The sequence below is a fragment of the Tenrec ecaudatus genome, chromosome 14 (genome assembly GCF_050624435.1).
Source record: "Tenrec ecaudatus isolate mTenEca1 chromosome 14, mTenEca1.hap1, whole genome shotgun sequence".
In the NCBI taxonomy this organism is placed as follows: Eukaryota; Metazoa; Chordata; class Mammalia; order Afrosoricida; family Tenrecidae; genus Tenrec; species Tenrec ecaudatus.
Genome location: NC_134543.1, coordinates 86,119,938 through 86,131,591, shown reverse-complemented (window position 1 = coordinate 86,131,591; position 11,654 = coordinate 86,119,938). Strand labels below are relative to the sequence as shown.

The 11,654-nt window shown below is 51.7% G+C and overlaps 1 protein-coding gene across 1 annotated transcript; it reads right to left on the bottom strand.

The window, feature by feature from the left end:
* Positions 1-402: 402 nt before the first annotated feature.
* KLHL33 (kelch like family member 33) lies at positions 403-11,390 on the bottom strand. The gene is made up of 4 exons (XM_075530692.1): positions 8,992-11,390; positions 3,279-4,203; positions 2,989-3,156; positions 403-2,650 (listed from the first exon to the last, which is right to left on the bottom strand). The coding sequence occupies exons 1-4, from the start codon at positions 9,686-9,688 to the stop codon at positions 2,095-2,097; spliced, it is 2,346 nt and encodes a 781-aa protein (XP_075386807.1). The 5' UTR covers positions 9,689-11,390; the 3' UTR covers positions 403-2,094.
* Between the last annotated feature and the right edge of the window lie 264 nt (positions 11,391-11,654).

Below are 11,654 nucleotides of genomic sequence, written 5' to 3'. Positions count from 1 at the left end.
GAATCATATCCATCCACATACCTTTAGGTCGTTGACTATCAGCTCTGCCTGGGAGAGAGCCACATCGCCTGGGCACTGTCATTTGGCATTCTACTACCCCTTAGGATTGTAGAAATAAGCAAAGGTCCAGAGAGTGCACTTTCTGTGAAGTTCGGGGAGAAGTTTTTAGGGTGAGTCAGCTGTCAAGCCAGTGGATTGCTGTGGAAAGGTAAAGAGAATGAGGATGGCCAGAGAAGCCTCGTTTTCACAGGAGGCAGCTCATGCCAGCAACGAAAGGAGTGTGGTTTTAGTGGCGTGGTGCAGAAGCTAAGTTGCAAGTGATTTTGAATGTGTGTTTCTGTGGGTTTTTGTTTGTTTTTTTTGTAGTAGAGAAATTCAGACTAAAGGCATTCATTGTGAAATCTTTATTTAACTCTGTTTTGGGGCACCAATCATAAAAAACAAACAAACAAAAAATGTGTTCATAGATATTCTCCCTAAAAAGATACAGTTCTTCATAGCTTCTCATTTCCACCCAATTCTCTCATTTCTTTTCTCTTCAATCTTTCTTCTCTTATCTCATATATCTCACTCACCCTTCATTTTCAACCATGATCCTAGTCTGTCTTAAATAGAGATATGCATACTTTAAAAAAAAGGGTTGTAAGATAGCAAAAACTAAACAGAAGCCTGTCAAGTTCTTTCAGAGTCAGAATGAAGAAAAGCACAAGTGAATTAACTTTCCTTTCACCATTATAAGATCGTGCCTGAGTGTCTTCCTAAACAGTGGGGATGAAACTTTGTCCTATAAAAATAACCCCCAGAAACATAGGCCTTCCTTGCTCTGAGCAACTCAGGAGTCAGGCTTGGAAATACCACACAGGGAAAATGTAGAGGAGTCAAGTGAGAGCCACTGCTCCGGACAACAGAGGAGGGTAACAGGAGCAGAATCTCTGCAGCGACCGTGGAAGCCAGGACCTCTCTCTCTGGTGCAGCAAAAGACACCTCTTTTCTCCGTCGGGAATGCATTGTTCCTTTTTGAGGCTATTCAGTTCCCTAGCACCTTTCCATACCTGACTCAATCCATACCAAGTCCGGGATGCCTTCCCCAACAGAAGATGTCCTGGGCAGAGTTCAACCCTCTCATTAGACTTTGCGCCAACAAATGGGTGTTTATTTACAAGTCTACCTACTGATCCGAAACTCTCCGATCTTTGTATTGCTTGTACTTCACCAAGTGCCTGGCATAGAGACCGTGAATCGTCCATAGTCGTGTGAGGAGAAAGGAGAAGAGAAAGTGAGAAAGAAAGCCTTTGAATCAACTCTGCACGGCCCAGGAAAGGGAACCGGATTCAAGAAACTCCAGAGAAAAGGGATTAAGTTGGGGGGTGGGGGGGAGTCACAACTTTACAGAGTCAGATTCTCTGCTTCCTACTCCTCTGTCTCCCACCTCTCCCCGAACTTGGAACCTTACACCACAATAGTCTCATTTTCACTGTGGTCCCTCAATTCATCTTAAAGGGGAGCAAAGAGGCCTGACTTCTTCCATGATACCATCCCTTGCCCTAGACCGAGACCTCAAGGTGACCCGAAAAAGAACATTGCCAAGGAGGTTTGGAGAGTGGAGAGTAGAAAGCAGCATGTGCCGGAAGAGGAAAGAGCTGGCCAATGTTTACAGTCCTTCCTCCAAGACTTCTCAGACTCGTTCACCAATAGCCTTTTCACATGGTTCTCCTTGATCCATGGGTCAGAATTATTTTGCTGATTGTTTTCTCATGGCCCTGTGGTTACTGGAGCTTCTCCGTTGTTTGCCAGCCAGATATACTTGCCCCCCGCCCCCCGAGAATTGCCTCAGGGGCCATAGATCTGGGTGCAATTGCTCCCAGGCCCCCCTTTGCCCAGATATTCAACTGCCTCTCATTCCCTGATCCCTTCTCCCAGGGAGTTCTGGAAGCACTCTCTTTGCAGTGGAATTAATACACACACACACACACACAAGCAGTTTGTGAGCTCTAGATTTTCACCCAGTAAGAATAACAGAAAAGTATTATGAATGAAGCCTACTCTCCCTCCCCTCCCCCCACCAGGTTCCTTAGCCCTTCCTGACCGCCCCCTTCACCCAGCAGGTTTGGCTGCTGGGTGAAGGATGGGGCCCACAGTGAGACGTTGTACAGTAGACAGTGTCAGGATGCAGGCAGGCATCTCAGCTCGAGGTCTGGGCAGAGTCCCCAGGCAGAGCCATCGGCCCAGGCCAGGGCAATAGGCATGAATCAGGTGGGAGGGGGCATAAGTACGGTCACTGTAGCCCCCCAGGATGAGTAGCTCCCCCTGCAGGACAGCACCTGCAGCCCCCACGTGGGGGGAGGGCAGAGGTGCAAGGTAAGTCCAGCTATCAGTCCTTGGTTCATAGGCCTCCAAGCTCAGCAAATCCCCAGTCTCACCTAGCCCCCCTGCTACATACAGCCGCCCACCCAGAGCCGCCATGATGTGGCCAGCCCGAGGTACGCCCATAGGGCTCAGAAGTGTCCCTGGAGTCCCGAGTTTGGGGTCATAGTGCATCAAGGAGGCCAGGTATGGGTCCGTTTCATTACAGCCACCGCTCAGGTACAATCGGCCCTCTAAGACAGCAGCGGCATGGGCAAAGCAAGGCTCAGGAAGGGCAGGTGCTGGCCTAAGGGAGAGCGGAGGCAAGATCAGGCAACCCTCCTGTGCAACTCACCTTCCATTCTAAGTCCCCTCTCCCTGCCACCAAGTCACTTCCATCTGAGCATAATAACCACACAGGACAGAGTAGAGCTGCCCCTGTGGGTTTCGGAGACTGTAACTTTCTAGAGTAGAAAGCCTCCTCTTCCTCCCTGGGAGCAGCTGGTGGTTTCAAACTGCTGACCTTGCAGTTAGCAGCCCAAATGGGTAACCCACTACACCACCAGGGCTCCCTAAACCTCCTAGCCTAGCCCTAATATCTCAGGAACAACCCCCACCCCCACCCCACCTCCCTTCCCTGCTTACCTCCAGACATTGAGCTCCGGGTTATAGGTCTCCACAGAGGCCAGAGCCACGCCATTGTCGCGCCCACCTAGAGCATAAAGTTGACCATCCAGGGCCACCAGGGGGAAAAAGCTGCGAGCCTGGCACAGAGGTGCCTTCTCCTCCCAGTCTTCTCGGCTGGGGTCCCATCTGGGCACAGGTGGACGAGAGATGAGAAGAGTGATTCGAGGAGGCTGCGGTGGACTCGAGGCAGCAATGTCTCCCCCTGCCCACCTTGGGGCCTGCCCACGCACCTTCTCGGGAGCCCATACCTGAGAGTGGAAGCCAAGGTGTTGGAGTGGCTGTAGAAGTCCTGTCCTCCACACACATAGAGCTCGCTCCCGGACAGGCTCGCCGCCCCATGGCGGAAGCGCCCGGGGGCAGGAAGGGCGGGCAGCCGCCCCCACTCGACGGTCCGAACCAGTCCCATGCCACAGCGGAAGGCCCGAGCCCACCACACCCCTGCGGATGGCTGTCTGGCGGCCATGTCTGCTCTTAGCCCATCCCCCCCAATCACCACCAGGGCTCGGTCAGGCTCCCTGCGCCTCTCCTGACCCGGCACCTCAGCCTCCACCAGCAGCTGGTGCAGCAGGTCTGGGGGCAGGGCCGGGGGCAGTCCAGCCGCGCGCACCCTCCGCAGCTCTCTGGTGGACATTCGGCCGAAGCGGACGCAGCGCAGCAGGGCCCTGGCCTCGGACTCCTGGGTCTCCGGGTTGGCAGCCAGCCAGCAGCGCGCAGCCGCAAAGGCCTCCAGCTCCTCCTGCACGTGGAGCGCGTCGCTGTCCAGGAGCTCGGCCAGGCCGGCAGCTGGCAGAGAAGGGAACGCGGGGCACAAGGCCACAGCAGGCAGGTGGCTGAGGAGGTAGTGACGAGCTTTGCCCCAGAGCTTCTCCAACCCCGGGGCTTCAGCCAGGGGGAGCAGGGCCAGGCAGCGCGCGGGGCTGAGGCTCCGGGCTAAGGCTTTCTGACACAGAGCCAGGCAGGCAGCGCTCTGGTACTGCAGGGCAGCCTGGGCGGCTCTCAGCAGGCCTGGCCACCTCGCCCGGACGGCCCCCGTGTAGGCAAAGGAGACGAGCAGCTGCAAGTCCGGCGCCGAGACGGTTCGAAGGGACACCTCTGCGCCCTGCGACTCCTTCATCCCGCTCAGGAGCATGGCTCCAAAGAACTCACTGCCACAGGCCAGGGCCGCTCGGTGCACTGCAGGGGCGGGCACAGAGGAAGCAGAGAGACACGCGGGGTCTGGCAAGGCGGTCAGACACCATGCCGACTCCATGTGTGTGTGTGGGGGGGGAGGGAGGGACACCCACCCACCCACCCAGGGCGATAGGCCAAACTGTAGTGTGCATTAGAGGCTAAAAAAGGGCTCTGGACTTTTGGGTCCAGACAAGTAGAAGAGTCATGGTAGATCGAGTTGAGAGGTGCTATAGAAAGCATTTGGTAGAAGAAAACACACAATAAGCTAAAAAGAGCAGTGTATCATTTATGGAAATCTTTCTGTATCATGATTGGAAAAGCTTCTTCTTTTTTTTTACTTGCAAGAGCCACTGCCACCCACCAGCCTGTGGGTGGGAAATTGGTCCTGTTAGGTAGCCAGACAGGGACCGGGGGTGGGGGTGGGAGTTGTTCGTCCCATGCCTGTACAGCCCCCAGAGAGGAGTTTGGCAAGCAGTAGTTACACATGAAGGCTTTAACTGGGCATGCTCCAATTCAAACCCCACCAGGTGGGCTTAATTCAGCCAATGGAGTCAACCAAGACCTTCAGCCACGCCTCCCCAGTCAGAGGTGTGAAAAACCCTGGCCGCAGGAGACCTGGTCTCTTGGAACCCCACTCAGGTGAGTGGCAGGTCAGAGGGGAGTCTCCCCTCTCATTTGATCCTGCTCCTGGGCCCGTTCGGCCTCAGGTCACCACGTGTGGGCGCGCAGTCCCACGAGGTTGCCTGTGTTCAGTGGTGAGTGTGGCGCAGCATAGGCGCAGTTTGGCATGCTTCTCGGGAGACTGTAAAACCTGAAACTTGCCCCACCCTTCATAAAAACTCACTTGGACTACAAATCAGGCTTCAGCGTGATTCTTTCTCATTTGAGGCCTAAAACCAAGGTATTACCCACCGGAGAAACCTAGCAGCACCACAGCCCGGAATGACTAGAGCCCGACCTCAAGGGAGTGGCATCTCTTTGGGCAAGATGCAGCATGCAAGAGTTCCTAGGTATCCCAGCTGTCTTGTGTTGGGCTCCCACTTCGCTATGGTTCATGGATGCCTGAGAAGGGAAATGTGAAAGAAAACTGTTGTGGAATGAATTGTGTGTTCCACTCCCACCCCCACCCCCAAATATGTTGTACATCCTAACCCCTGTGTAGTTAGGAGCCCTAATAGTGCTGTGGGTCGCATGTTGGTCTAACAACCAAAAGGTTGGTGGTTTGAACCCATCTCCTGGAGGAGAGGTGCAGCAGCCTGCCCTGGAAAGACAAGTGCAGCCTTGGGAACTCCACAGAGGAGTTCTAATCTGGCCCAAAGGGGCAGTGTGAGTCAGAATCGTGGTGGCAGTGGGTTTGCCTTTTGCAGACCTTGGATTGTAATCCCATTTGGGAATGGGTTTCTTCGTAATGAGAGTCTCCCTCTGTGTGCGTAGAGGGGCTTAAGTCAATCTCTTGAATTATAAAAGAGCAGATTGAGCAAACAAGCAAGCCGAGGAGCTAGATGCCACGCCACATGGAGGTCACCAAGAAGCAGTGTTGGGTTTCCCAATGAGCAAGGTGAGCACGGGTTTCCTCGTGCTTACTAATCCATAGTGACTAAATTCATGTCTGCACCACATCAAAGATTCTGCTTCTAGGTAGGGCTGATACCTGTATCCCTCCCAATCCCACAGCACCTCTCTTCAGAATCAAAGCTGCTAATCTACCCTGCAAAGGAATCAAGGTGTAAAGAAGAGTCCCTCCCCCCAGACCCCAGAGAGAAAAAAACTCTTTCCTTAGAGCTGGAAGCCTGAATTTGGGCTCTAGTCTCCTGAACGTCTCGAAAAGAAATTTCTGTTTTTTAAAGCCATTCACGTGTGGTATTTCTCTGACAGCAGCACTAGATAACAAAATCATACCTTCCCCCAATGAAAGTACAAAAAAACATACCTTCAACAATCATCTGCTTCAAGTTACTCCTTTTAAGATAAACAAACAAAAAGATAAAGAAAAAAACCCCCAAACTAATCCCATTGCCACTGAGTCTATTTCAACTCATGGCGCTCCTATACAGGGTCTTCAAGGATGGAAGTCTTTACAGATGCACACAGTCTCATCTTTCTCCCTCAGAGCAACTGGTGGGTTAGAACCACCAAATTGGCAGCTAGCTGCCCAACACCTAATCGACAGCAATAGCAGGGCTTCTTTAAGATAAGGAAAGTGATTTGGTTACCATTTCCATGGAGTGGCAGTCTGGGCAGATTATCACCATCCAGTCACTGACACGAGGCTGCCATGAACACGCTGCTGCATCTACACGGCCTTCTTGTCCCTGAAACTGTCCTAGTCACAGGCAAATCACTTACGGCTCCTGGGATCACTCAGCGATGTATGCACAGCAGCACCTATTGAGTCTTCTGGCCAAAATATTTGGCCTAAATCTAATCTAGCCTTTAAATTTAAGTTAGTGTTTATAGGACATTGAGAAGCTGAAAGAACCAGTTAGACAAAATCCTGAGGGAAACTTTTCAAATCTAGAAAATGGACCATTCCATAGGATGCCTAATCTTATTTCTTCAACTAATCTTGTGTCTTTAAGAACTCACCATAGGGAAAAAAGACACACAAAAAAGAACCCACCATAAAGAAGGAACGCAGGACTATACTGGATTATAAGATGCTTCAGAGGGGAGGGAGGGGGAAAAATCAGGACCTGATGCCAAGGGCTTAAGTGGAGAGAAAATGTTGTGAGAATGATGAGGGCAATGAATGTACAAATGTGCGTTACACAATTGACGTCTGTATGGATTGTGATAAGAGTTGCATGAGCCCCTAATAAAATGATTTTTTTTAAAGATGCTTCAGATACACACAACAGTCAGTCCCTGATTGCTGCGGGGTTCTTTTGAAAAGTGGGAAAATATAGGTGGAGACTAGGTAATACTAAGGAGTTATTGTTCATTTGCTATGGTTCTATGAGAAAATGCCCTGTTGATAAGAGCTAAATATCCAAGGACTCATGAGTGAACCATCAGACATCTATTTAAACTAAAAACAAACAAAGCAAAGAGATGAAGTAAACATAATTGAAATGCTAATTGTTAATTGCATGATGGGTGCTTGGGCATTCATAGTCATAGTCACGTTTACTTCATTATGTGTTTAAAACCGCTTCATAACCCGTCGTGAAAAAGGAAACAAACAGAAGAAAGCTGCCAGGAGTCCTCTCAGGTGAGTCACATACAGGGCGAGCTACAAGTCTGATGAAGTCCAGGCTGCTGTGACCCGTGGGGACATGCCAGCCTCTCAAAGGCCAGCAGGTGTGGAGATGACTTTTTATGTGCAGCAGGCACTGGCTGGTTGTTTTCCAAGTAGTAAACATCAGTGATCGATTTCAAACATACATATATTTCTGAGAAAAACCTACATTCCTGCAAGCAGAATAAGCAGCTTCAGCTTCCATACCATCAACCAATCTGGCACTTCAAACACAACTGTGACAGAGTACTCACACCACACCGAAACCTTAGTCAGAATCCCCTGGGGCTTGTTTTTAGTGACAGGTCCCCACCAATACATTGGGACCATTCTTAAGGAAATGAAAGCAGCGACATATGCTTAAATTCCAAATCTATGCTGGCGAGGAATTGATATTGATAGAATTTGGAATTCCAGCTAGTGCTACCAGGAAGAACACTTTCCAGATTATTTTCCTCCCGGGAATTCCAGCTGTCCTTTGAATTCTCTAATGAGTAACAGCTAGGTGACTGCGGACATGTCTTAAAGTCTCGTATCTGGTCCCTAATAAAATGTAAAAGAAGAAAAGAGAAAAAAATGATTAGGGCAAAGACTGTACAGATGTGCTTTATACAATTGATGTATGTATATATATGAACTGTGAAAAGAATTGTATGAGCCCCAATAAATTGTTAAAATAAAAAAAAAAAAGAATAAAAAAAATAAAAAATAAAAAAAAAATCATTTCAAAAAAAAAAAAAGTCTCGTATCTGTACAGTGTCCACAGGCAGCAACTCTGGTGGAAGCAGACTGGCCCAGTGGGTGTGGGCTGGTATCTGGTTCTCAGACCAACCTCTCTGAGTGGAACGGTCCTTACCTGGACCTAGGGATAATGGCACCGATCTCCCCAGCTTTCGGTGAGAATTAGCAGAGGGGGCATGTGGAACATTCCTGGCACCCAGTCCCCCATTAGAAGCAACTGGACTCTTAATAACACTTCGACTATTTGCTACTTAGCTTTCCTGGCATCATGCCTGACAGTGTTAAGATTCTGGCAAAACAATACCAGTACTAGCTCAGTGGCTGCGAGGATCCACGAACCTGCCACGATGTTCAGCACACTGAGGGGAAAGGACACGCTCTGAGCATATCCACTGGGCTTCACTATATTTTCCTGTATCTATTTTCCTGAATAGAGGATGACAAGAAACAAACGCCTTTGGCTCTTTGCTATTTCAGTGAGTCACTCTCTGCTTGTTCCACTGCCATGGATTGTACCCTTAGTCCCAGCCAGCTGGCTGGAAAATCCTTGTTGCTGTGCACTGGAGAAGCCCGAGAGAGACTGGTGGGTCAGCTTAAATCTGTCAGGACAACTAGGAAAACAACTCAACTGCGCATGTCTCACCCTCATTGGGTCAGGACAGGCACCAAAGGCCACCCCAGGGACATTCTGTCTGCAGCAGGTGTCAAACCACGGCCGTGGGGAATCATGCCACCGACAGTTTGCACACCCCACTCTCCAGGGTACAGCACACGCACCTGCAGGCACCTATAAGCCCACAGACCCTCCTCACCCTTCATCAGGCAGCCTCCTGCCTCCAGCTCCAGGTCACACCCGACGCCCTCTCGGTACAGTTGCTCGATGACACGCAAGTTCTCTCGCAGCTCCTCTGCCTGGCTCCGCTTCTGGGCCACAGCCGTCACCCGGGGCGCCCCCAGCGCCTCGGCTGCAGCCAGCACATCCCGCAGCGGGGCCGAACCCAGCACCCCCTCGTAGGCAAAGGTCAGCACTGCTTCCCAGGCCCGGGGGGCCACGTCGAGGCTGAGCTGGGTCTGCGGACTCCCGCCGTGCAGCAACCGGTCTCGGAAGAGGCTGCTGACTGCAGCCAGGATCACCCGGTGCGCTCCATACACTCGCCCGCCGATGGCCACCTCCTCGTCCAGCAGCAGCCCCTGCTCCCGCAGCCGCCGGGCCTCGGCGAAGAACAGGCCTGGGTGCTCCTCGCTGCACAGCTCCTCCGGCGGCGCCGCCAGGTCCCAATCGCCCTCATCCTCTTCCTCCTCTTCCTCCTTCTCCAGGGACCAGGCTGGCGAGGGAAGGGGCCCCGGGGCCAAGGTGGGCTCTCCCAGAGGGAAAGGGTCCTGGTCTGGGGAAGGAGGCAGGGAGGGCTCACTCAGGGCGGACAAAGGGAGGTCAAGGCCGCCCTTCGGGCTGGGACGGGAGGCGCGCCCGGGGTGCGAGGGACAAGCAGCAGTGCCCAGGAGGCTCATGGCCCTGGCTGGCTGGAGTCAGGCAGAGAGATAATCTCAGATCACAGCTGGAAGAGGAGAGGCCACAGGAGTCCTACCCGTCAATCGTCAGGCCCTCCTGCTGTCCCACCCTTCTCCATCCTCCCAAGGCGACACCCCCAGGCGCCAGCAGCTAGGCGACCCCAGCGCAACCAGGGCGCTCAAGTGCAGGGGAGTGTGCAAGCTGCATGTATGAAGTCCACTACCCCGCCGGGCCGGAGCGCTCCAGGGCCCGCGTGGCAGAGGGCATGTGCTGCATATCCCGGTCCAGATCCCCACTGGCTAATTATAGCCCAGGCTGGCCGGCTAGGGCCTTGGGCTCCTGGTGCCTGAACTCTGACACCCAATCCCTGGTCCCGTCCCGGGACGACCCCTCCCCTTCCACCTGTAGGTCACGCCAGGATGCTGAGCTAAGCGGATTCCGAATTCTTGGAGGATGTGGAGATCGGGTGAAAGCTTAGGGATGCTGGCGAAGGGAACCTGGACAGCCAGATGGACGGGCAGGGACACAGAGCGAAAGGAGCGGACGGAGGACGTGCTTTCGGTCCTCCTGGACTTTTCTGCTGACGACAATGCTGGAACCTTGTAGTGAAGGATACAGCTGGGAAGTGTAAACATAGCTAGGCTGCGGCTGGCTCTCTCCACACACACACCCCACCCCCAGCAGAGGAGTTGGGTGGTGGCTAAAAGGCTAACTTAGGGAAGTGAAAGAACTGGAATCTGGCATCCCAAGGAGGCTTCCTCTGGGGGAGATCCCAACCCTGAGCAGTCTGACGGAGCTATCTGGTAAGGCTGTCTGGTGAAGAGTTGCATTACAAACCTTAAAGTCGGCTGTTCAAATCCACCAGGGCCTCCACGGAGAAAAACACTACAATTTGTCCTGTCCCCATGAAAGATTCACAACTTCTGAAATCATAAAGGGTGTTTATGAGTTGGACCAGGGAGGCCTGATGGGATGTGATCCCCATCCCGAATCTGCCAGCAGCTCTGAGGGAGAAAGGCTGGCTTTCTACCCCCGGAAACAGGTATAGTTTAGGAAACCCACCGCGAAGGTACTGAGTTAGCATTGACACCATGGCAGTGACTTTGGATTTTTGGTTTGGATAAAGTCGCTGGGAGGAAGACTGGGCTAGGGCTTTCCACTCCCCTAGTCACAGACATTTCTAAGGGGGCCGTTCTACCTATAGGTACACTGTGAGTTGGCAGCTCGATGACACTCAGTTTTTATTTTCTGATATTAAGGTCACTGTTTTTTTTTCCTTTAAAAAGATTACTAATTGGGAGTTCATACACATATCATTCCAGTTTGATTACATGATGCAGTATTGTACAACTGCTACCACAATCAGTTCCCAAACATTCCTTTACTTCTTGCACTCTTGCACATCATCTTACTGTCTGCCCAAACCCCTGAGTCGTGATGGTTGTAGATGTGTTGGAATAGATTTGGTTGGAGTCTGGGGAGTGTAACCCTCTTGGTAGCCTCCCAGTGGCAGGTGTGTTCAATCTCAGGTGCTAAGAGGTATGGAGTGTTGTATTTGATGGATTAGGGGGCAGCACACATTTCGGCTTTTGAAGGGAAGGAGCTGCACCATCATCTTGGTCAATGACCTTCTGCATTCTGAGATTAGGTCCTCAGCTGAAGCCCCTAGGCAGAGATCCAAGTGTCTACTTAAAAGATTTGAGGAATTAAGTGTTAAAAGATCCAGATGACTACTATCCCCAGAGTATAGAGCTAGCAGACATTGGACTTTGGCTTGGATGCCGTGCCTTGAGGGTGTCCAGTGAATGCTGGACCCTGGCTACCATATACTATTTTAATGGCATCCTTGTGACATGTATTAATCTGGTAGGCCTGGTTCAGCCAGTCAATGAATATTGAAAGTTTTCCCTTACCACCTCATTGTGTACATGGTGTCCAGTTACTTGAGTTTAATCTTACAAGTCA

Coding starts and splice junctions, on each gene's coding strand:
- KLHL33 (XM_075530692.1), bottom strand. CDS start 9,688: ATGAGCCTCCTGGGCACTGCTGCTTGTCCCTCGCACCCCGGGCGCGCC. Junction 4,204..8,991: donor AGGAGGCTGCCTGATGAAGG/GTGAGGAGGGTC, acceptor CCGCCCCTGCAG/TGCACCGAGCGGCCCTGGCC. Junction 2,651..2,988: donor CCGGAGCTCAATGTCTGGAG/GTAAGCAGGGAA, acceptor GCTCTCCCTTAG/GCCAGCACCTGCCCTTCCTG.